The sequence below is a fragment of the Pararge aegeria genome, chromosome 23 (assembly GCF_905163445.1).
Source record: "Pararge aegeria chromosome 23, ilParAegt1.1, whole genome shotgun sequence".
NCBI lineage: Eukaryota > Metazoa > Arthropoda > Insecta > Lepidoptera > Nymphalidae > Pararge > Pararge aegeria.
In genome coordinates, this window is record NC_053202.1 from 12634773 (window position 1) to 12661551 (window position 26779).

A 26779-nucleotide genomic window follows, 5' to 3' on the forward strand; every position below is an offset into this window, starting at 1 on the left:
TATTCTAAGTATGTCACTAGGTCCGTGATTTATGTATATTATTCATAAAAAAATTTCATCAGACATCTTAGGAACCCATAACACAAGCTACGCTTACTTTGGGGCTAGATGGCGATGTTAATGTAGAGATGGTGATAACAAAATAATACCCGGTCAAAACTGTTCATCAAATGAGTTTTGTCTATCCCACTGTAAACCTAATCTTATTATTTAAATATATCTTTATACGTAAGTTTTTTTCTGGAAAACCTTGATTATACAAAAAAAGCCCAACCTGCTATAATAGATAAACGTAGTAACAGTGTCTAATAAAGGCTTTTTTAAACAATCGTGTAAACATTGGACTTATATCGACGTCTGTATACTTTGCTGTAATGCATAAAATTTAACCAATCCTCACTGGGCCAGAGTGGTCTACTACGGCCTTAACCCGTTCTCATTTTGGGACCCGTGCCCTGTAGTGGGCCTTTAATGGATTGTTACGATGATAAAAAATGCACAAAATCAAGCTGCGGATTATAGTAAATTAAACCTCATGGTTATTGTGACCAAATCTATTTTGACGAAACTTTTACGGATCTTAAATGACTTGGATTCATATAGAAACGAAGTAGAAAGGAGGCACCGGCCTCCACGATTTCTGTCTCCTCTTATAAAAATATAGGCGTTTCTTTAACCTTTGCTTTAAGTAAATGCATGTCTAATTTTTCATCGCTGAAACTTTCCTTCTTACGTCAAATGCATCGTCATAATTATAGGCATTATTATTTCTTGCGGTTTTGTTACCATGAAACGCTACTGCGCTGGTCAGCTTACTGCAGTAATAAACTTTCTTAGTATTTATAAGGCCACTACCAAGTACAGAAACAAAAGAACGCATTTTCATCCCCTATGTCACGCGTTGCGGAGAAGAATAAAAAATATATTGTATGCTTTAATAATAATAAACGAACTGTATGTATATGCTATAATTAAAAAGAATCAAAATGGCGATTGTATGACTCCATTTTCAAAAATGGAGCCATTTAGCCCTATTTTTTAACAAACGGTTGCGTTAACTTTTTTTTCTATGTATTCCTTCCTTTTTTTTCGCGGACATGGTGATCGGAGACTGTTTTAAGTCGGTACTATAGTTCGCTTTTTTTTACCTGTTTTAAATTCTTAATCTATATATTACTTATTATAAGTGCAGTGCATCAGGGTTATTTGTTAACTGGCACCATATATCGTTACAAATAACATCTGCTAAATAACATAAGTTGTTTTAACTATCTGTTACTACGAATTTCATCCAGATCCGTTCAGCCAATATTGCGTGATCGGGTAAGAAACATCCATCCATCGAAACTATAACATTTACAATATTAAATATAGATTATAAATCCTCAAAACGAAACCCACAGTTCAATTTAAGAATGAAAAGAATAGTGAACTGTCAGCTGAACGAATGACACACAAAACTACGGCACGGTCTCTGTTGAGTTATGATTTAGTAAAGCCACTGCTTACGTGCGTTTGACTGGTACAAGCGAAGTCGGTTCTCGTACAGATAGTGGAAAGTAGGTGTTCTCTTTTTCTGATATGTACGGTCTGCGGCCGAACACGTTAAGAGTATTTTACATGACTGGATTCGATTTCAGAACGTTATAAACTAAAATGCTGCTTGAACTTTTCAACTATTAGCTCAAATAAAATAAAATTTACCGACAATATCAATGATTTCTTTTATCCAAAGAATTGATTCTTTTAACAAATAACTTAGATAATTTTTCGCCAATTAGCGTATTAAATAGCGTATAAATATTTAAATATTTTTCTGTTGTGATTCTAATCAAATATACTTAAATCGTGGATAATCATTGAGGGAGAAATATTGATAAAAATAACCAAATATACTCGCGAAGATCTTCTTAGATTAAGTTTGAAAGTTATTTTGGAAACTTATCTCGAGGGCCTTCTTCTTTTTCTTTGTGCGCCTCTCCACTACTGGAGGTTGGCCGTCAGCTCAGCGAACTTCTTGAGCCAATCGTAACAATTTTTCCATGCTAACGATATGACAGAGGCGTGCCGCTAGACGAATTAGTGTTCCGGTGCGATGTCGCGTAGGAACCGATTAGGGGTATGACTACCATACGCCCTAACAGGTAAGCCCGCTATCATCTTAGACTGCATGATCACTTACGACCAGGTGAGATTGCAGTCAAGGACTTACTTGTAGTGGAAACGTCTCGAACACCTTGACTCAAAGCGCTACAACAAAAAAGTTAGGCCTAAGCCTTCCTATAAATATAATTATAATAACAGCGGTCAACTTTACTGCGGGTCGTGCAATCGAATCTTTAAAATTAAATTTGGCTACGCTAGTCATATTCGTGCACACTCGAGACGATAAAGCCAAGGTTGACGGATACGTCATGGAGGGCATCTTGTAGTGGAATAAAGAAACAAAGACATGTGTCAGATGTAAGAACTTCTGATAACCTCCACTCGTTCCCTTATGAAAGGGTTTTAGACCATAAATCCATAGCAATGTTCTTGTGGTCATTGGAGAGCTTGAACGGTTATCATTATATGTTAGTACAAATTAGTAATAGGCGATAGTCTCGTAGCTAGGACCCCAGCCTTGCTATCGGAGGGATCGAGTTTGATAACTTTTCGAGGTGTAATGTGATGTGTGCAATTTAATGTTACTTGCTTTATGGTGAAGAAAACGTCGTAAGGAAAGTGCATACTCGAGAGATCTTTTTAATGTTTTCAACGGCGTGTGAAGTCTACCAATCCGCACTTAGCCAGCCTGGTAGGTTACAGCCCACTTGTACAGAATTCTTCTCATTCTGGAAAAGCCGCGTGCAATTTAGTGAACTGGCAAAAGGTTGATAATGATTTAAGGAAGTAGGTGGTCGGCCCCCAACGAGTTGGAAAGACGACATCGAGTCATTGGGAGCCGCTGGAGGCAACCGGCCCAGGTTCGTGGATTGTAGAACTCTCTACAAAAACCTGTCCAGCAGCGGATATCATTTTCTGGCTAAGTTTGTTTTGGGCTCTTCTTAGACCAGGGCGCGTTTGGAACCCTCGTAGCTTTAGATTTAAGTTGGCGAACGAAGTTATCAACATCCCCTTACAATTAGGTAAACAAATATATATGAACGCTTCATAAGTGCCTGTGATAGGCCTACATGAATAAAGAAATTTTGAATTTGAATTTGAATTTGTTTAATTGACGATGATTATGATGAGATGGCTTACCGAAAACCATCTCTTATAACCAAAGCAAAAATTTGCAGGTCGTGCCGCCCTGTGTCCATTTACCTGAGGCGTAGGTGTGTACATTACCCTCAAGGCCTTTTACCAAAACCCCACGGTGTTTCATCTCTCACAAGGTGACTGACCCTGGAGCTCAGTCAGCGTTTTGTGCCGTTACAGACCCTCGTCTGTGAGAAGTTTCTAGAATGTCTACTACTCAAACCTTTTTTTTATCGCTGGGTTACGCATTTATACATCCCGGAAGTAGCAAAGAAGCACTGCGTTTTCCGGGAGGGTATGTGGGACTCACTAGCTAAAGATTACTACTAAAACCTACCTCAACTGTTTTAATCTTGTATCACTTGCCCAATACCTCAGACTAAACCATACAAACCTCTGTGCAAGTATCTGATCATGCACATAACGTGCAGGCAAGTTGGCACGGCTCCAGCCCGTATGTGTAGCCGTTACTCACGCGATATGGTGTATCAGTGCATTTGTTATTGTGATTTATGCGCGCAATTTAGATACACGGGGACGCGAAACGCGCACCACCCTTGACCTAAATCAGAACCTCACTGAACAAACTGCCTTATAAATGAACCATCTTTCACGTTCAAACGCCCCTTGTGCAGTGTGACCAAGTGGTCTTATAACGACAAGGCTGCTTGAAAGCAGGCTGCTCCGCTCTCATCTCTCACAATACTAAAATTCTTAAAATTGTAAACGGTTAAATGATTTTGAAAAAAAAAAATCTCCTGAGTTTCTTGCCGACAAAAATGAAAGCTATATAGCGTTAAAAAACAAAACAGTAACTCCTGGCTAAAGGCCTTTCCAAACGGGAAGATATGCTCATAATCGCCACGCTAGGCAGACATAATGCCTTAGTTGCCTCATACCACACCCGATGAAAAAGGAGGGGTGGTGACAACTGTATTCTGATCTGCTATCACCACATGGTACATCCGTGACATGACCACCAGAAGTACGGCCAGGAGTTCGATAAACGTATCTAATCTAAATTCGGTAGCGTTGTAGCCCAAAATGCGACCTTGAATCTATATTACTACTACATGCACTTTTAAACTGCTGGTGAAACAGGATCTTGAATAAAAAGTCAAGCCTCATAGTAGTGCCCATCATCGGAACTTGAATAGGAATTTACTAGTCATAAATCAATAATATCCAGTACTTACAAACTGTGTGCAGAGATTCGCTGCTTCCAATTCAATAAAGAGTCAAGTCTCTTTGTAGCGACCTACCTTTTCGCAATCTAGAAAGCTCTGAATGAAGAAAAGTACTTTTGTGGTGAAGAAGACACCTCAAGACTTGCGATTTTTAGATTTCCAATTTAATATCTGTGGCACAGCGATGTGAACTCCCAAAGCCTTATAGCGCACATGCTCTCCAGCGACAAAGAATGGCAAAAATATGCACGAATGTTAGGAAGTATAATGGTGAGGAGAGAAGAATGAGAGGAAAATGAGAAGAAAAAGAGAGAACTTTCTTGAAAAAAAGGTCGGCATGTAGGAATGCTTAGCGGTTAGGCAGTTACGACGGGGCTGTTTTAGTCCGTGCGAGTCGGAAACATCCTGCCATCTGCAGAAGTCCAAAAGGATATTTTCCACCTCAACAGAAAATAAAGTCGGTTTATAGAGACTTAAATCAGTGTATTATACTGTTCTTACTTTGAGGGAATTCAACGAGGAATTCACTTGTAATAAATCAACATTTTATAGTACCTAAATATACCATTTAACTTGTGGGTTTCTTGCTTCCAATTAAACAAATTTATATGTTTCAGAGTGATAAATCATAATAAGTTGCATGTTTTTGAAGACAGTGTCTTCAGGGTAGGAATTTAAGACGATAAAATGTACACAAATATTAACCTACTTCAAAAAAAGGCAAAGGTTCCTAATATTTTATTTTATTGTTTAGTAGAAGTGCTTATACCATATTTTATTTTTATTACATTACAAGTAAGCCGTTTAGAAGCAATTTAAACTGCTGGTAAGTGATAATGCAGTCTTAGATTGTAGCGGATTAACCTGTTAGGGGTATAATCCATACACCTAATAAAGTTTGTTTGTTTGTATTCTATGAGCTACCGTATCGTTTGTTTGATTGAAATAAACTTTATCAACATAGTATTGAATATAATATTTGTTTCCTAAAGGTAATAACAACATTGTACAGTAATAAAGCTCCGTACATGTTTTGCCAGAAATTAGGCTTGCAAATAATAATTATAAATATACCTGCTACAACAATACACACATCGCCATCTAGCCCCAAACTAAACGTGGCTTTTGTAATGGGTACTAAGATGACTGATGAATATTTTTTATGAATAATATACATAAATACTTATAATATACAGATAAACACCCAGACACTGAAAAAACATTCAATGTAAATTGTTGATGCTGCAAAAGAGCAACTGCAAAGTTTCTGGCCGGCTTCTGCTCGTTAGAATCTGCCTTCCGAACCGGTGGTAGAGTCACTACAAACAGACGTTTCAAAAATGCTTATATTAGGCCTACTTGAAATAAATTAATTTTGAATTTGAATTTTGAATGTTGTTATAAATATTGTTACTAATGATTAAGTATTAAAAATCATCCTTGAAATTAATAAACAAATTACGTTAGTCATACTAAATATCTTGCACTTTTTTGAACATTATAGTCGTAAGCTAGATAATAGACCCGCAAAGCGACGCTGCAAGAGAATTCGTATGGGACCGGAAAATGAAAACCGTTAATTCAGCTAATAAATAAATAACATGATTAGTACATGATAACGTGGAATGGGCCTAAAACATATTCATAAATGTTATTAAAATAAATTGACGTTGTTCGCAATCTCCCCAGCAGGTAATTAACCCAAATGGATGCCATTCCCGTTTATTTATATTCGCATCTAAAATATGAATGGACTTTGCAGCGGGATCGCTTTCAAAATGGCCTTTTCAATTCTGAAAAAAGGATGTGTTTTGAAAAATGTGTTTATTAATAAAGTAGGTGGCGCGGCGAGCGATTATTCAAATTGAGAGACCGCGGGCAACGAGGTAATAGGTATACCTACGGAATGCTCAGAACAACGTAGGTATACAAGAGAGAGGACGGTGGGAAACGTATGACGATCATATCAACCCTTTACGGGGCCACTAAAGGGCACGGGTTTCCTCCCACAATGAGAAGGAATAAGGCCTTAGTCTAACACGCTGGCCCATACGGATTGGTGGACATCACACATCTCTGACAACATTATGGAGAACCCTCAGGTATGCAAGTTTCCTCACGATGTTGTCTTTCACCGTAGAAGCAAGTCATTTTTTAATCGCTTAAAAGATTACTTTGAAGTGTAAGAGGTTCGTGCTGGGATTCAAACTCGCCTTTCCGAAAGTGAAATCGAAGTCGTACCTTCACTCACTTCCTTTAAATTTTAACTTCAGGGGCTTCCTTTAAATTTAATGCTTACTGTTTTTTATTAAGGGTTTTTCAAAATCCTGTGCGAACAGTTTGTTTTCCTGAAATAAAAAGAATACTCCGTCCCTTCAACTAGCTTTATGCCGAAAATCATGTTGATTGGTTGCTTACTTACGGCGTGAAAGACAAACAAACAAAAACACTTTTGCACTTATAATATTGGTGCTAAGGGCTTATCGTTAATAATTGCAAATGAATCCTTTATTTATGAAGTTATTTTCTATTTTCATATTCATAACTTTTGTAGGAAGTTCCAAAATTCACGATCCTGGGCCGCTTATTTCCAAAGGCTTTGAGCGACTCACTTAAAGTCGTATGTCGTCTGTTTTTTGGGGATTGACCAACGCTTTGTTTACCGGTGCACCATTTTAGCATTCGTCCAACGTCCATCGGTTTTCATAACTGCTTGGCAGCGCTTCCTTTGTCAGTATAATCGAAGCCTCTCACCAGGCTAGAACAGAGAAAATTCAGAAATTGAAAATTTCCAAATTGTCCCCAATCGTGCCAAATTTACCCCAGTATATTATTTATTTTGTTTGGATATTATTTCCACATGTGCGCCAATACTCGCAGAGTTGGGAAACTGTGGGAGTAGATTACATTTTGTCCTTTTCCCGGAGAGCAAAATGTCTCCTTCCTATCTAACTGTTTTGGAAGGTCTTGTTTGCATAATCGGTGCCGGTGGATTTAGTACTTACAAAAAACGAATGAGTGGCCTTTCTATATATCATCCGTCTTCTATGGCGGTATACTTCAGTTTATTTATTCAGGAGCTGGGAACCAAAATTAAAATAATATTCAGCGCACGGGAATGCATATTCTAGCAGGTTGTTGTTATGAAAATGTAGGCAAAAAAAAAATCTAGTAAAACACTAATAAAAATTAAAAAACATAGATCTTTGAATCTAGTGAAAAAGGCAAGAATTTCTACTAACTTGACTTTACTTACCTACTAAGTATATATTTGTGCCAGCAGTAGAGTTAGAAAGTGGGTGGTATTTAGCACTGTGCCAAGAGAGCACGTTAAACCATCGGTCCGGTTATTATAACTAATTTGTTACAATAACCGTGAAAACCCACCAATCTGCATTAGAGCAGCGACGTGGTCTATGCTCTCGAACCGTCTCGCCTATGAGAGACGAGGCCTGTGCCCAACAGTGGTGCGTTAGTAGGTTACGGATGATGGAAGTACCACAGATACCCAATACGTTAGAAATTCGACTGAAACAAAAACACTCCGTATAATAAGATATCTCGTCACGGCTCGGCGGGCTAAATAAATAGTCACTCACATACATTTATTCATGCATATTCAAGTTCAGAATTATTGGATGTAACATTCATTGAGCATCGCGATTAGGAAAAGAAAATGAGACAAATAAATAAATAAAAGAAGGTACTACGACAATACACGACGTTATGCCGCAATGGTGAGCAATGGAGTCTTTTATGTAGGACCCTTCTTATAAGCTCGATTCCTGGCAATGTCAGTTTGAGAATTTATAATTTCTGAATTTTCTCGTTACTTGCCACCAAAATTACACGACAGGTCACAAGTCTCCTCTGAGAATTAGAATGGATTAGGCCGATTTACACCACGCTTTCCAAATGCATAGATATAACTATTGTTAAAGAATATCGTAGACAACTCTCTAAAAATATTACCATAATCAAAAAATGGCTTCCAAACTTTACTTAATTCCCTTGAACGGAGCCACACGGGTTTTGACAACACCAATTTAGGTAAAAACCCCGGTATAAATATGTATACCTTTTAATATTTGAGCGATGATAGCCCAGTGGGTAGGAGCTCGACTTCATTTTCGGGGGTTCAAGTTCGAAACCAGTTCTCAAAGGCGTGCGGAGTCCACTAATCCTCACCAGGCGTGGTGTTTTACGTTCGTTACCCGATCTAATAGTGGAAGAAACCCGTGCCCTGTAGTGGGCCGGTAATGTGTTGATATAATTATGATTATGATGGATATTGATCCGGAAATCGAACCAAGTACCTCGTGATCCGTTGACGAACATGCTAAGCACTAGAACAACGAGGCAGTCAATAGTATGGACCAAATGGTCCTATACTTTTTCAGAATTACTAACCTATATCTCCCCTCGAGAGGTGGAACTTTTATTTGATACTTTTTGTATGTTATTATCAAACATATGTTATGAGGCTTTACAACGTAATCCTATTGTGGGATTACGTTCGGTCCGTACGGCCGGTATGAATTTCCACTTTGTGCGTCCGTACGTCAGAACGCTATAACTTAATTCGATGCGGTCTTTTTTTTAGCTGGCCGTGTCTAGTTACCACCTTAACTACAAAAACGTTATTATAGATAAGATGTAAGGATTCAACATTATAACCTAAATATTATCAATTTTAATTTTGCCGTTATTGTACCTATAGTTTCTATACCTATAAGTGAACCCATAAATTTAATTTGGACTGACTTTGTAATATGGACCTTTGAAAAAGTAGATCGAAACTGCAACATTTCCTACTAGATGTAGCTTAATTGGTGAAAGCGCTCAGGCCGCGATTGCCCGAGAGTCGCAGGTTCAAATCCTGTCGGTTCCGAAAATTTTTATATGCATTTTAAATTTATTAAATTGATAATTCCTCCAAGTGTAGGTAAAAACACTAATAATTATATATAACCCATAAATGCCTGAAATAAATTAATTTTAAGTTTTCAGGTTAGTCCAATACCATCTTAGACTGCGGTATCACTTATCACCAGGGGAGATTGCAGTCTTGGGCTAACTTTTAGAGGAATAAAGAAAATTCAAGCCTCTTTCATCAGAGCATGGTGTCATCATCGACTAACAATTAAAATCGACGGCCGACTGGCGCAGTGGGCAGCGACCCTGCTTTCTGAGCCAAGGCCGTGGGTTCGATTCCCACAACTGGACAATGTTTGTGTGATGAACACGAATGTTTTTCAGTGTCTGAGTGTTTATCTATATATTATAAATATTTACGTATATTATTCATATAATTATTCATCAGTTATCTTAGTACCCATAACACAAGCTATGCTTACTTTGGGGCTAGATGGCGATGTGTGTATTATCGTAGTATTTAAAAAAAAAAAAAAAAAGTAATACTTATTAGTTGAAGTTACAATGGACGGGGCACATGGCTCGGAGAACCATGGACGTGTTGGTGAAGACATGAAGGTTGTCCAACGAGGTGGACAGATGAAATCAAACGAGTCGCTGGGAGCCGCTGGAAACGAGCGGTCCAGGACCGTGGATTTTCGAACTCTCTACAAAGGACCTATGTCCAGCAGTGGACGTCAATCGGTTGAAGTGATGTTGATAATGAATGCGAGACTGCTTGACGTCCTAAAAAAGGTAACGGTAAAATTCGGACCTCTAATTTGTAACAGTTTTGGCGCGCTTCGACAGAGTCGTGACGGGGTCTACTGAATAGATTGGGATTATTAATTAGTTGGGACTCAAGGCAGAAAGACGTCGTCACGGAACTGTCCGACGTTTCTCTTAGTCGTTTTTATTTTAAAAGTTTGCTATTACGATATTAGTTAAATTCAGTGTAAGAAGTTAAATTCAGTGTTCGAACAAAGCGAGTCAAATTTAAAGGTGTTCTTATTGCACGATACCTGAAAATTGCCCACACGATGTCGGACGGATCAAGTCAAAATCCGCCAGATCCTACATATATATATATATATATATATCTTCTATATATATATAATGAAAATGGTCTTCGTTTGAGGCTCAATCACGCCTAAACCACTGATCGTATCGACATGAAACTACCACCATTCGATGCGAAATTTTTCCTAGATGGTTTATGGCTATCTATTTTTTGAATTCCAACATTCCTTCATTTTTTTATTGCTGTTTTACTTTTATGAACATTTATCCCGCTAATAAAAACAAAAGATAAGCATTTTCTCTTGATTCTTTTGTTTTCATGGATTTCAACAGAGTGTATTAAACGGATTATGGTTTTTTACATTCAGCTAAGAATCTACTCACGGTAGTGGAGAACGGCTGGACCAATTGGGCTTTTTTTTTATCTTCAGAATTGTCAGGAGAAAGTTTTGTATGTAAGAAAATTTTAAAAAAGCCCGATAAAAAGTTAAAAATTTCGATGATAATCGAAGAATTCCCATCTATATAGTCACTCACCACGAAATCTCGGGAACCATAAGACTTAGAAACGTGAAACTTGGTAGGAATATTACTTTTGCTATGTAGAGGTCAGCTATGAATAGATTTTAAGAAATTCATTCCCCAAAGGGGATTGCGGGGGCGTTAACAATGAACAATTCCCGTTTTTAAACTATAGCTTCTATAGACTTCAAATTTAGGTAGGAATCTTCTGTAAGAGGTGTAGAAATAGGCTATGAACGAATTTTACGATAGCTCACCCCACAGGGGGTTGCGGGGGTGGGTATTAACAATTAATATTTTTAATTTTCCAGCTAAAGCTCCTACAAGCTCCAAATTTTGTAGGAATTTTCTATAAGTGATGTAAAAATGATTTATGAACAAATTTTACGATATCCCACCCCAAAGAAGATTGCGGGGGCGTTAACAATGAAATTTTTACATTTCCAAGCGATAGCTCCTATAGACTCCAAATTTAGTGAGAGTGTTCTATATGTTATATAAAAATGATCTTCGAGCGGATTTTACAATGAATCACCTCCAATAAGGTTCGCGGGGGTGGGTGTAAATAAAAAATTTCAATTTCGAAATATAGCTTCTAAAAATTCTAAATATGGTAGGAATCTTTTATTATTCACATAAAGAACATCTCAAAATAGATTTCAATAAAGTCTACTTCCGACAGGAATTGCGGGGGTGGGTGTTAAAATCTAAAATTTTTATTTCTAACCTGTAACTTCTACAGACTCCAAATTTGGTGGGGATCTTCGTGTATGTAGGGATATTGGTGTATTTCCTTACAACAATCGTCTTTTTGGCAGCGGAGAAAAAGTCATTGAGAGGTTTCAAAAACTTAACTTTACATGTAGCTATCCAATCAACGGACTAAGAATTTTACATTCATTTTACTTTTGCAGACTACATAACCGACGAATTCTTTTATTGCGGGATCGCGGAAATGTAACAGATTAAAATGAATGCATTTTCCAAGCACATGAGATGTGGAAAAGAAATTTAGTTACTTATTCCAATAGAATTCATAAAAAACATGCACAATTAATTTTCTATAAAAAATTGATGTCACGGAGAAAATTTTAGTTAACAGAAAATTCGTCGCACTTGAACCTAGACAGATTTCAACTTCACATATGAGACTTGCAATGACTTTAACTTAAACTTTCAATGCTCATTTCAAATTTTTTTCTTCATGTCAATTATTATTAATTTTTGGAAGAAAGGCACGGAAATGTTATAATGATTGCACATTGAAAGTTACAATGAATATAAGTGAGAAAAATCACCTGGATGAAAGATACAGGCTAAATCGATGGAATTTGGAATTTGAGTAAGTCTAAACAATATCGATGCTTACAGTTCTATCCGCGGGGCCTATTTATGTTCATACGAAAATAAAAAAAAAGGAGAATAATAAAAATATGAAAAAATAAAATAAAAATGAAACATAAAATGTAATTTATTTCCTTATTCAATTCGCCCAGCGAAGCGGGCGGGAAACGGCTAGTATATATATATATATATATATATATATAACTGCCATACTCTAACAGGTTATCCCGCTAACATCTTAGACTGGATCATAACACCAGGTCAGATTGCAGTCGAGGGCTTCCATTTAGTGCAAAAAAAAATTTTGCCCATGATCACCAAGCTGAGCAGACCGGTTGGTTAGTGATCGCAGTAGCTGGTAGCAGTAGCACAGAGAACGCTGCTGTCCGATCTTCGTTATATTCCCTTACTCGCCATTTAAGACAGCCGCGGGAAGGAATAGGGTCATCCTCAGGAACATCCTCAGGAGATGTCGACTTTGCCATGAATAATTGCTAGTAAGCTTTTGAAAATATGTGGCCAGAAGGAGTAGCGTTTAGGCGATACATCTTTTTTAAGCACAAAGGCAAGCACGCTCCTCAGACGGCGGAGACAGAGGCAACGGTGTGTAACTAAATAACTCTTGATGGAAAAAATAAATGGGAAAATCCCTTTATGGAACACACCCACACACCAAGTGCTCAAGAGGGTACTTACCTGAGTTAGGAGATTCCTATTTTTTTATTATTCACCAATTTTAGTTTATATTAAAAACTGTATAGTAAATAAGATAATTGTTATTGTTGTAGCTATAGATTTTTATCTGAATTAAACGTTATTATTATTAATTTTCATATTATAAATCGGTGTTACTTCCACGAAGAAGTCTGTCACAAAACCTCTACTACTAATTTGACCACCAGCTCTTAGCCTAGTGGAGGCCCAGTTAGCAGGCGCCATTGGTTTTTCAATTAACGCCGCCGAATGGCCGCCACGCTCCGATGGCGGCGCCGATATCGAGGCTTCCAATCGTTTACGATGTGTTCCTTATACCGTTTCACCATTTGGCTTAAATGGTAACCTCCATTCTTTAAAAGACTGATCGAATCTGCCGCCACTTTGTAGTTTGTACTACTACTTATATACAATTTTACAATAAATTACCGGTTGATATCTTGGGGATGTCACTAAAGAAGTTCAAAGTTTGTATTAAGCGAAAACTTATAGAAAAGTCCTATTATTGTATAAAGGATTACGTAAACGATAAAAAAGCTTGGGTGTAAACAATTGCTCTAACCAGGTTGCTTCTTAAATATTTTCTAATGACAATTTGAGATGGTGATAACAAAAAGAACACCCGGCTAAGTTTGTTGTGGGCTTCTTCTTAGACCAGGGCGCGATTGGAACCCTCGTAGCTTTAGTTTTAAGTTTACGATTGTAGTTATCGCCATCACTACTCACTGCTATGTACACACTTTGTATATAATAACGCATCAAAAGTGCCATCTATGTGCCTATTTGAATAAAGAAATATTTGACTTTGACTTTGACTACTGTTATCGATCCGAGAGGCTTTGAACACCATTCGGATGGTCTCCGTTTCGCCTTCAGTACATCACAAAAAGTTTTTTTTTTATATTCTTTGTGCAGTGGTGTCACGGCTTGTGTTAGAACAATTGTGCGGAGATCACCAAGCTTAGCCATCCCATTGTCAGCCGTTGGGGGTAGAATTATTTTCTTAATTCTTTGTTAACATTATTTATTTAATAGATGTGCCCTGCGGCGTCGCCCGCGTAAATTACGGGACGCAGCCTACTACTACATCGTCTACACCTACCTCAAAGCTTAAAGTTATTTCAATCGTACTGGAAGTGCCGAATATACAGACCTATGACATTAAGTACATATTATAATATTTCTGGCTTAATGTGTACATTACATGAGAAATGGTAGTGAGACGTTGGCGATACCCATATTCGTAAACTTAAAACTAAAGCTACGAGGGTTCCAAATGCGTCCTGGTCTAAGAAGAAGCCCACAACAAACTTAGCCGGGTGTTCTTTTTTGGAGTGCATCACAGCAACCTTGTCATTAATAAAATAATGTATTGTAAAGTAACCTCGCCTCGCTTCATAATGTGTGCTAACATATTATTTTAAAGAGCGGTTTGGTGGACTTAACACGTCTATGAGAAAGTTATGAAGAACTCCCGGGCATGCAGGTTTCTTCACGCTGTTTTGCTTTACCGTTAATGCATATAGGCGTTATATTTAAGTCTTCAAACGCAAATAAGTTAGATAGTTAAATAAATAATCCGTAAAAATGTAGCGTACTACGTCGACCAGCATATCGAAAGATTTACCGCTATTCAAATTCCATTATTGAATAGCAGAAGTAATATCGTGAAAAGAGCGACCCCAAGTTCCTAACCCATCCCTTAATTGGATATGGATAACTCTATACTTATAATAATATTTTTTATTACCATTAGGTATTTGGAATATGCGTATATTTATTGACCTCGAATACTTATATTATAGGTAAAAGATAAACACCCAGATACTTATTTATTTATTAAGGACACTAACAATATACATATTTACCATATGTATAATACTTATAATAAAACTGTAACTGGAAGATTTCTGTACATTTAATATATTTTGAAAATTTTGATCGGGGGATGCTTTATAATCGATACTGAGTCCAAAACAGATTTTTATATAATTTTTGTCTGTCTGACTACGTAAACGATAAAAAAGCTTGGGTGTAAATTATTGCTCTAACCAGGTTGCTCTTCTAATAATTTAAAATGACATTGTGAGATGGTGATAACAAAAAAAAAACACCCGGCTAAGTTTGTTGTGGGCTTCTTCTTAGACCAGGACGCGTTTGGAACCCTCGTAGCTTTAGTTTTAAGTTTACGAATGTGGTTATCGCCATCATCTCACTACCGTGTGGTTCTTATGTACGCATCAAAAGTGCCACCCGTGGGCCTACTTGAATAAAGATATTTTTGACTTTGACTTTGACTTTGTATGTCCGGGCACCACGTGAAAACTACTGAACGGATTTAAATAAAATTTGGTATAGTGGTAGCTGATATTCCGGGTTAACATATAGGATACTTTTTATCCCGATAAACAATAAGTTTCCTCGGGAAATGAGATGACAAATTTTATCATTTTTACTTCATATCTCCCTTAAATTCGAACCGATTTTAGTAATTCTTTTTTTTATTTGAAAGTGTATACTATCAAGCATGTATTGTCTTATTTTAATAAGGATTTGATTAATTTTGTCGGAGATAAAGGACATAACTCTTATATTATCATAAATGTAATCATAAGTATTTCGATTATTTTATGTAGACAGTCGTAAAAAACATCGACCATGGCATTGACATTGTTGCAATCGGAAATTTTTTCATCCATTCTATACTCTTAAGTTCCTTTAAAATAGGTAATAGATACTGAAAAACATTCATGTTAACACACAAACAATTTCCAGTTTTGGGAATCGAACCCACAGCCTTAGACTTAGAAAGCAGGGTCGCTGCTCACTGCGCCAATCGGCCGTCAGTGGTAAACTATCACCTATAACCAGATCAATACTTCACAAGGCATGCAAGGAGCACGTCCTGCAACATGCCGCCCTGTGTCCATCAATTTGACGCCGCATGTGCCCATTATTACACCGGAAATATTGGCTGAATATGGATTCTGTATGTTTTTAATTCTATGCCCAAAACGGTACACGAAATACTAATAACGTAGTTTCTTTGGCCTAATTATAGGTATATTTTACCTAATTTCAGACACAGAAATTTCATTAACATTTTATTGTAGCTATTGTGGCTGTAGCTAGCTATTATTTTGGTTTACCTATTTCAGTGCCTTGTTTTCATTAAATACTTTCATAAACAATAGGACAAAAACAGTTTAAGTCCGCTGAGAAATAAAAGCACTATTTTTACTTCGTAGCGTATTATGCAGTTTTTTGCAAAGGGTTTATTTTTAGTAGAATCTCTTTAGACGCAAAGTTAAACAGCTTCCATGTTGTTCTCTTATTTCCAAAGTCCATTACAAACATGGCTGAATTCGATGCTTTGACGACGCGACGAGAGGCGAATAAAAAGTCGTACATTGGCTTATTTACTCACGGTTCTATGTGTTTAGCCGGAGGCTTCCGAAATAGAACTCTGAAATAGTAAAGCAGTAAATACCTATCTACGATATTACTTTTTTACTTAAGGCTTTATGAAATTTTCTTCAGTACGCTCCAGTTATTTCAAAACTTGCTCGACAAGTTCACAACCCTTCATGGGTTGTGAACTTTAACAAGCTAATCTTAGTATTATTAAGGCTATGTATATGTTCATGTGTTTAATAGTAACTCACAAACTATTTATTAATAGTTATTGTTATTTATGAAGCGGTCATAACCCAGTGGATTTCGTTTTCAGATTCGAGGGGCCGCGTTCGAATCGGGGGGCGTGCACCTTTAACTTTTTTAAATTGCATGCCATGCATAGCATGCCTGAGAGCTCTCCATTCCGCCGAGTGTGGAGTCCATCAATCCGCACTGGGCCAGCGTGGCGGACTACTGTTTTAACCCCATCCCCATTGGGGGAGACCAGTGCCGTGTCCGTAATGGGTTAATACGATGACGAGGATGATTGAACTGTATATTACGTACTTACAAAGCTTTCATACATTCATGAACTAATCAGAATTACTGATACCACTGAGAAGCCGCAGTGGGAGTGGGCAGGGCAAACTATTCTTATGACTGACAGTTGTAAGGGTCCCTGCACTTAAAGTGCAACAAATATCAACACTACGCATTTCATACAAGGATTAGGTCTTACAAAAAGCCGTCCTGTTTTCATCAATCTGAGGCGTAGGTGTTAGGTGTAGGGGTTCTTGTGCCATTACTTACACCGTCAACCGTGGTGTATTTATTTGTTTGTTTGTTTGTCCTTACTTTACGCCCTAACTAAGAAATCAATTCATTTGACTTTTGGCATAGCGTTATTTTAAATGAGGGAGAGTAAAGCCTTTTTTTACTTTTTATCCCAGAAAAACAAATGGTTGATACAGAATTTTTAATAAACACTGGCGAAGAAAACTAAGCTAGTTATCTAATAAATGCGAAATAATGTAATTCCAACAGACAGACATTTGGATGTAAGTCAATATTGCCAACGACAATAAGTGGATATTAATGCGTTTACTAGGTAGGAAATGGCAGTCGACTATGTATCTGACACGGCATCGTATCTGAACGCTTGCTAATCAATATATAGCATCTAGGTCTGTAGGGTGGTAACTAGCCACAGCTAACCGTCACTATATGAGTCTCCCTACTGTCTGGTGGATGGGCAAGCTGTCCTGACCTCCTTTCCTTAGCGTGGTAGCCCTGTTTTTGGGCCAGTTGGGAGGTATACCACGGATTCCCGGACGTCTACCAAAGCCATGAGGTACTAAGTACGAGAGGGACATGCCGTGGTGGTTTTTAGTTTGGGTTAACGAGTCCCACATTACCTCTGTCCTTCCCAAAAAGACAGTGGTAGGCATAAAGCTTTTCCACCATGACAAATAAAAAGGTGTTAACTAGCCACGGCCGTGGCCTCCAGTTACATCAGACCAGATAAAATATTATGCATTTATTTGATCCGACCGGTGATCGCACCTGGGGCTACTTATAAGACCTCAAAAATCACATACACGTACATAACCTTTGGTTGACCTTCTTCGATTATGAGGCCCCAGAATCCTTTCAACAAATACAGTTGAATAGAGCCTTTTTATTTCTTTCCGCTCGCTTGCACGGAATCTAATCCATTCAAAGTGGGAGGGAACATCGCAGCGGGTAAAAGTGCATTTGATTGAGGGTAAGGTATTGGCGCTCTGTGTGTAGAAAGCAATCTGCATATAGAATGCTTTAAAGTTTCTTTCTTTCCGCATCGTTTCTTTGGCCTAAAGCCTGTCAATATATCTAGCTGTATTATGCCTTGACGACCTTTTTATGAGAGCTGTGGTCTTATATGCCCAGCTCCCGGGTGCTGGGAATAGCTGTCGAAAAAGAATCAAGAAGAAGTTCAGATGATAAAAGATTACGAACCAGTTTAAGGAAGAATCGGGTGGAAAGGAATCTACTGACTGTAACATTTCGTGAACCCAGCGTGTCAACTTTTTTCATTTACACATGATCAATTCACCACAATATTCACCGAGGCGATATGCGAAACTTTATTAATTTATTATTTATATATTTTTTGTTACTTATACTGCCATACATGGATGGACGAAAGGGCCTCATGGTGCTAGAATGGCAGCCCCGCACTGATATTTAGCGCGTCGCAGGCAGCCGCTGGATCCAAGCGGCACAAAACTGTGGAATTTGGAAATCCCTACAAAACACCTATGTTCAGCAGTGGACGTCTATCGGTTGATATGATGATGATACCTGCCATGTTTGTTTTTTGTTCTCATAAATAGTACCATTGTGCGCGCGCGCCTGTAGTCAGAGTTTTTTTTTTTATTCTCATATTTGCGAACCCCAATGTTCAGGTAGGAACGAAATGAAGATAGGATTTTTAAAAAGGGGGTTCTTATCATTCATTTCAGTTCAGATGCGTTTTGTTACGCACGCTAGGTACGCTACGCTAGCTTGTATTTAAAAATCGGACGTGTTCCTTGCATGTCCTGCGAAGTGTTGCCCTTCGGAAATAGTGTCCCAGGTGGGCCGTTTACTTAGCCAGTCATTTATTCCTATAAAAATACCATGGTGAGATCGCAATCAAGTGGAATAAAAAAAAACTTTAGATATATTAGTATGGTTATTAATATATCTAAATGTTTTCAATCTGGATTACCATATTTAAGACACCGTGTCCAAATAATAATTGTCGTGTGATTAGAATACGAAAGTTGAGCGTAGCAATTAGAGCAGCAAACATACCAGCGACGGTTAATTAGAGAACTAATCGTATGGGTTGCCCCAAGTGTGGTGTAAAGGAAAAGAGAGAGAGTTTTTTATCCATACTTCCATACTAATATTATAAAGAGGAAAGATTTTTTGTTTGTTTGTGGGTACAAACTCCCCGAAAGTACTGGACCGATTTTGATCATTTCTTCGCCATAAGAAAGCTAAACTATCACACTCTATAATTTATTTCCCAAAAAAATTTAGAACTTGTAAATATGCTTTAAAAACAAAAACAAACGCGGACGAAGTCACGAGCATCAGCTAGTTTTAATAAAAATTTGAATGCAGTGATTTGATATATTTTTGTTCCATATTTGTTCCGAGTTTTTAAAGATCCCGCGGGAACCCTATATTTTCCCTCGATAAAATGTATCCTATGGTTGCTTCCAAGATGCAAACAATTTTATGCAAAAAATCACCAGGATAAGTTAAGCGGTCATGCTATGCAGTCAGTAGCTTGAAGTCAGTTAGTAACTTGTGGCTTATAGTCAGTTAGTTACTTGTAGTGGGATTAAAAAAGTATATTATTCTTTTGGTTACTATTATTGGGGCTTAAATAATTTTACGTTAAATCATTTTCGGCTTTTACGTTCAATGTGAACCGTCCTTTAAATTACTCTTAATTACACTATCAATTCGCTTTTAAATTACGCTTTTAATTACTATCTCAATTCGCGTTCAAAAGGCACTTACACACAAAGGTATATCTTCAACCGCTATCTTCAATGCTTTAAGCCAGCCAGTCAGCCAGCTCTCATATGCTTAAACATAGTGATCCGTTTATTTAGGAACAGTTACCGTCACACTGTGTCACTGGTTACGACCGGTATTTATTATATACTGCCTTTGATTAACGATCCACTGACGTTAATTGTGCTACCACAGGGTGACAGATTGCAGGTTGTTACGCTTTTTGTGGTTGAACATAAATAATCCAAATTGGGCGATGTAGTGTTGCTATTTAATTTATCTGTGAATGTATTTGTTTTTATTTCAGTACATTTTCCGGTGATAGCCTAGTGGGTAAGGCTTCGGCGTTATGTGCGTTTTTAAGACACGTGCATTTTACTTAAATATCACTTGCTTAAAACATCGTGAGAAAACCTGCTTACCTGAGAGTTCTCTATAACGTTCTGAATGGCATGTGATGTCTAACGATCAGCACTTGGTATACTACAGCTTAAAACCTTCTCGTTCTGAGAGGAGACCCGTATTCTGTAGTTGGCTGGTGATGATGATGGTATATTCGTTGGCGTCAATAAAAAAAAAGTTTATAATAAAACATTAATTCATATTACGGAACGCTGAAATCCACACCAATCCAACTAAAATTAAGTCTTAATCCAACTTACATTTACAACACGTTCTCTAGAAGTTTAATGGGCGATTTGCGTGATTCTTTTTGCATCGAGTTGGCGAGACTCGCAAATACGTATTAAAGTGCTTTTTGAACTAGCTTCAAGCATGGCATTTAAAAAAAAATTATAAAGGTATTTTCAATCTGGATTTTAATAAAAACCAATTTGAATTCAATAATACGATTCCGGTATTTAATAAATTATTGATAGCGTTCGTTAAATATTGCAATCCGGTTTTATCATAGTTTATATCCGACTTCAATGAGGAGGTTATCAGTTCGGATGTTTCTTATTATGTATGAATGCATAATTCCGTCATATACAATGTGGAAATGAAAAGCGAAATTATACTTTAGAGGCTTTAAAAGTACATTATTTACTGTCTAAGACTTATTTGTAAAATTGAAACGCTAATAGTTTTTGAGTAAACAACTGTCATCGTTTTATTGAATTATGTCCTGTCCTGTCACTTTGTTAGGTACTCGTTGCGTAGCGTAGCGTAGGTACCTATGCCCGTGTCGGTCGTTTACCTTCAATAGGGTTGCCATAGGTAAACACTTAGATTGTGATGAATTAGTTTGTATGGGAAAATAAATATGATTATTTTGATTTAATATTCTACAGAGTGATTCCTTATGAAATAAACTTTTGCACCCTTCAACAGTATTTCTTAATTTCGTTACACGTTGTATAGAGGTGTTTGTAAAATATTTTTTTTGTTCGAAAAAACTTTACTCCGAAATGTTCTCATTAAATTTTAATATAGATCTTCGGAGGCAGATAAAAAACAGGAACTCCTAAAAAACTTATAGCAAATCAACCGTGATTGCTGTTATCGCAAATATGCATTGTTTACGCAGTCACACAACATAAACTGTATTTGCAAGGGTTATTTATTCAGTACATCAGGCTACACCAACATTTTCTATCAAAGTAGTTGCATTTTTTTTCGAGACCGAAAGCTAGTTGTAGCGACTACGAAACCTTTATTTTCTATCTTGTAAAACTTGGTTTCATTTGTTACAGAAGGTCGGTTCTCCATCCTGATGAGCGGGTGAGGGCGAGGCGATGCGCCGCGCGACGCGTGCGCTGTTACGTGCGGGGCGCGTAACATGCGCTCGCTAAACGTCACAGCGTGCGCGGCGTTGCTGGAAGACGTGCGCTGGGACGAGCCGACCAGCGTCGCGAGCCTCGCCGTGCTCGCGCTCATAGACGTGCTGGTGATCGCAGGTGAGTACACGTCACAGCTCCTGCGAGACGTGCGGTGGAAGAACCGAACATCGCAACCCTCGCCGTGCTCGCCCTCATAGAATATGCGCTCGCCAAACGACACAGTGACATCGCCAACCTCGCTGTGCATTCGAGAATCTACATGTGATTAGAAAGCTAGACCTATCTACTAAAGTCATTTCAATTGTCTCGCTAAGCTATTGCGTGTCACATCACACATAATATAAAGCAACTGAACAGCTATATTAACAGTTCTATCAAAGTTTACAAACAGTCGATCTTAATAACTTTTTTCCACTGGAAAGTAATTATTTGCTAGTGGAAGAGAGTTCATAAATAAAATCACTCCCACTCGTTGCAAATACTTTTGATGCGAATCTGAATGCAATGAATAGGGATTCGCTTTTGTACGTAAATAGCGCTTTGGTAACGTTATATAAAGGGAAAATCCGCCAGGAAAATATACTAAGTACCTGCTTGCAGTCGGTGCAAAGTTCCATTAATACTTTCAGGATGGCTTGGAAAAGCGCTGACTCTATTTTTATCTATGACATTTCATTAAAAGACTCGTAAACGCCAATATTTGCGGGCCGTGACGTAGAGAGCCTTTACGATTATTTGTGCATCGGTATGCCTGTGTATTTAGTTGCAAAGACCTCCCTGGCGCAAAGGTGCGCAGCGGAGTTTAAGTAAGAGTTCCCGGGTTCGATTCCCAGCAGGGGCAATTTGGGAATTTATAATTTCTGGATTTTCTCGCGTCTGGTCTGGCTTGAGGCTTCGGCCTTGGCTAGTTACAAAGCCGTTAAGCGACTTAGTGTTCAGGTGCGATGTCGCGTGGAAACCAATTAGGGCTACCATACTCCCTAGTTAGCCCGCTAACTTCTTAGGCATCACCACCAGGTGTGATTGAAGTCAAGGGCTAACTTGTAGAAGAATAAAAAAAATGTCAAAGTGCGTCTTCGTATCAGATACCTACCTGGTAGTGTACTTATGTATATATATCTGTGTCAGATATATATAGATATATCTGTGTCAGACTCAGAAATACACAAACACACTAAATGTGTTCTTTGATTCTACGCGTCAATCTGTGTAACTGTTTATATTTAAGTCTTTTCTTCATTCCATTAAAAATTAGCCAATGAGTACAATTTTACTTCAAATCCAAATTCAAATTCAAAATTTCTTTATTCATGTAGACCTATCACAGGCACTTATGAAGCGTTCATACATATTTGTTTACATAATTGTAAAGGGATGCTGATAACTTCGTTCGCCAACTTAAATCTAAAGCTACGAGGGTTCCAAACGCGCCCTGGTCTAAGAAGAGCCCACAACAAACTTAGCCGGGTAAATTTATTTTTTTGTTATCACCATCTTCCAGTAAACTTAAATTAAGCTATGAAGCTAGAGCAATTCACACCCAAGCTTTTTTATCGTTTAAATAATCCTTAATATTATAATAGGATTTTTCTGTAAGCTTACGTTTTATATAAACTTTGAACTTATTGATTAAACTTCAACAACGGTAGAAGCCTATGGTATTGCAGTTTTATTAAACTCATACCCTGAATCGGTTTCTACCCAGCACCTTGCCACCACGTGCAAAGTTTCGAGAAAATTCAGAAATTAAAGCCAAATGTCAAAGTCAAAAATATCTTTATTCATGTAGGCGCATTGGTGGCACTTTTGATGCATGACAAGTACGCAGTAGTGAACGAATAACAAATTGCTACAGCCAGAGATCGAATCTTCTACTGACAAGACCACAGTCCTAACCACTGTTCCAAAAATGTTGTCGCTAGTCTGTGCGACTATCTGTCTGAGTGTCTCTACGTCTGTGTATATATCTGCATTAATAACCCACTGTTGGGCTCCTTATAGAAGTGATATAAACAGTCGACTTACAAGAAATGGTCATAAATTGGTGATATCTGCATATCGTCTGTGAAAGGTGCAGAAGTCATTTGTGGGACTGAGTATACGCTTTTATAACATGATTCCTAAAGTAATTCTAGACCTACCAATGATTAAGTTTAAAGAATGTGTTAAAACACATTTATTACAGCGAGGTTACTATAAAATTGATAAATTTCTTAATGACAAGGTTGCTTGGAAGCATCCGGCTCCGCTTTCATCTCTCACAAGATAGGAAAATGAATTTTTAAAATGTAAAATGTAAATTGTTGATATTGGAAAAAAGCAACTGCTGAGTTTCTTGCCGGCTTCTTCTCGGTAGCGATTTAGTGGTAGAGTCACTACACACAGACATACTTGTCGTTTCAAAAGTGCTTATATTAGGCCTACTTGAAATAAATGAATGAACCCGGCAATAAAAAAAACGGTGATAGCTTAGTGGGTAAGAATTAGGCTTCAATATAAGGGATACTGAGTTCGATTCAACAGGCACAGGATGTGCGTGCCACATCTAATAATTCGGAGTTCAGAGCATTTGAGTTCAGATGTTTTCCTTCACACACACATAGTGGTGAAGGAAAACATCGTGAGGAAACCAGACAGTTCTCCATAATGTTCTCAAAGTCATGTGCGTCCACCAAACTATTGGCCAGTTGATGGACTACGATCTGAACCTTTCTGTTTCTGGGAGAAGATAAATGCTTTGTAGTAGACCGGTAATGGGTAGACAATGATGCTTAAATGAAGTAGAATTCAAGGTGTTGGTGTCAAACCTTTCGCTTTGTGGACGCATACACAAGCGCCGATACAGACTCATCAGTAATCAACGAATGGAGTGCACCTGACCTCGCTCGCTACCGAGCGCCACACTTTAGCTATCGTACAGTCCAGAAACCTCTCGAGGCATAACTCCCGGTTTGGGTTAAGAATAGTAAGATTCTAACATAGCTAATATTAAAATTAAAATCACAAGTAGTAACTTTAATTGCTAACTCGCGCATAATATTTTCATTACTAACACTTTTTATTTTCCTGCTCACTATAAACACCGTAAGGATCTCTAAGTGGTTGATATACCTCGGACGCGTAATAAGGGCTTCGCATCTTCGTTTCTGATTCGCACCGCTAGGATCTGGAATGCCCTTCCAGCTTCCATTTTCCCTAGTGCCTACAATATGAGTACCTTCAAATCAAGGATGGCATCTTCTAGGCACCAGTCAGGCGCGGTCCACCATTGGCAGCATAGTCAGTGCGTTGTGTACCATCAAGTGCGTTGGCAGTCTAGCGCTCGTCTATAAACATAAAAAAAATACGGCGACTGTTTTTTTTTTTACAAAAGTGGACCAAATAATTTGTCCAATGTCCAATCAATCAATTTTTATTTTGCTGGAATAAGGTACATGCGACATGTTTATATAAGTGTTAATAAATTTTTTAATAACCTGCCAAGATTGGCGTGCAAAAATTTAGCGTTAATATTTTAACAATTTTCAACAATAACGTCACATCATGTCACATTTAAATTAATTGCAAGTAAAAACATAATAATAGGAAATCCGAAGTAAAAGTCCACTTACATTGGTAAAAAAAAAATGTGTAACGTCATTTTTGTGGCCGCGACCGTCTAAAAACTGATTTTCATCAAACATAGCCTAAAACGCTCCCCACTAAATTATGTTGCGAACCAAAAAAAAATTTTATCCTCCCTTTTCGCCCTATCTAAGAAACAAATCAACGTTATTTTTAAGTTTAACGCTTCCTACGTCTGTAGCATCTTAGCTCCCGAACGTATGAAGCGTTTTAATTTTGTTTTTTTTCCTTAAAAAGTGAATTAGATGCGAGCGTTTTTACAATATTTCATCTGTACACGATGGCCGCCGGTACAAAATGGCGGATAACATACTTTTTCACTACTCCCTCAATATGGAAATCAAAGGCAAGGACTTGACTGGCAGAATACAATACCTACGCTTTAATAAATTTCAAAACCAAGATGGCCGTCATTACAAAATGGTTGTTTTTTTTTACAATTCCTTCAATATTGGTATTAAATAAAAGAGCTTGACTAGCGCTCACCGTTGCCCCAGGGAGGTCGTTAAAATAATTACTATAAGTTTGACGCAAACAACAAGATAGTAAAGCACACAAGTTGATCCTATCAAAAGATTCGTAAAGCAGAATCAAAGTGATACGAAGAGCTACTCGACGACTGTTTGGCGACGGTCCTCACGTCGCTGCGCGTCAAAGGCTCAGTGGCAATTCAGTTGACGAGTTTCGAGGATACCGTAATCAGATTACAGGCTCTTTGTGCATTGACTCCTGTACCGTACCCGCCACAGTGTAACGCATGACTGGCGTTAGAGATACATCAAGTGTGAATTTTGTAAGGTGAGCGCTTAGGCTATGGCTAGTTACCGACAAAGACGAGCCTCGTTGAAACCGATTAGGGTTATGACTTGACCCATCCCGGTTTCCTTCTCAGAATGAGAAGAGTGTAACCTGTAGTTAGTATTTATCTTTATTTTATTAGAATTTTTTGTGCGGTGATAGCCCAGTGGTTAGGACTTTGACTTACGAAAATTTAGACTATTCTAAGTTATGTGCGTTTTTAGCAATTAAAATATCACGGTGAAGGCAAACACCGTGAGGAATCCTGCATGCCTGAGAGTTCTCCATAATGTTCTCAAAGGTGTGTGAAGTCCACCAATCCGCACTGGGCCAGCCTGTTGGACTACGGCCTTAACTAAATTCCATAAATTAAAAACGCGCATAACTCCGATAAGTTAGAGGTGCGTGCCGGGGATCGAATGCAGTCACCCCGATAGGGAAGCTAAAGCTCTGATCACAGATCTACCACCGCTTCCTAAAACAGAAGAGTGTCATGTATTTTATTCCACTACAAGTTAGCCCTTGACTGCAATCTCATCTGGGACTTAGTGATGGTGCAGTTTAAAACGGTAGCGGGCTAACCTTGGAGGGTACAGCAGTTATATCAAACCGATGCTCATCTATAAATCGCTAAATCGCTTAGCGGTACGTCTTTTGAAACACGTATCGGTACGCGAACATCAT

The 26779-nt window shown here is 38.0% G+C and overlaps 1 protein-coding gene across 2 annotated transcripts in view; it reads left to right on the forward strand.

The window, feature by feature from the left end:
- Positions 1-26779, forward strand: part of LOC120634230 (octopamine receptor Oamb) — an 87690-nt gene that overhangs the window by 40973 nt on the left and 19938 nt on the right. For both annotated transcript variants that reach the window (XM_039904704.1, XM_039904705.1), the window contains exon 2: positions 21587-21790. In XM_039904704.1, coding sequence (XP_039760638.1) covers positions 21673-21790 — 118 coding nt within the window. In that variant the 5' untranslated portion in view covers positions 21587-21672. The remainder of the gene's footprint in view (positions 1-21586; positions 21791-26779) is intronic.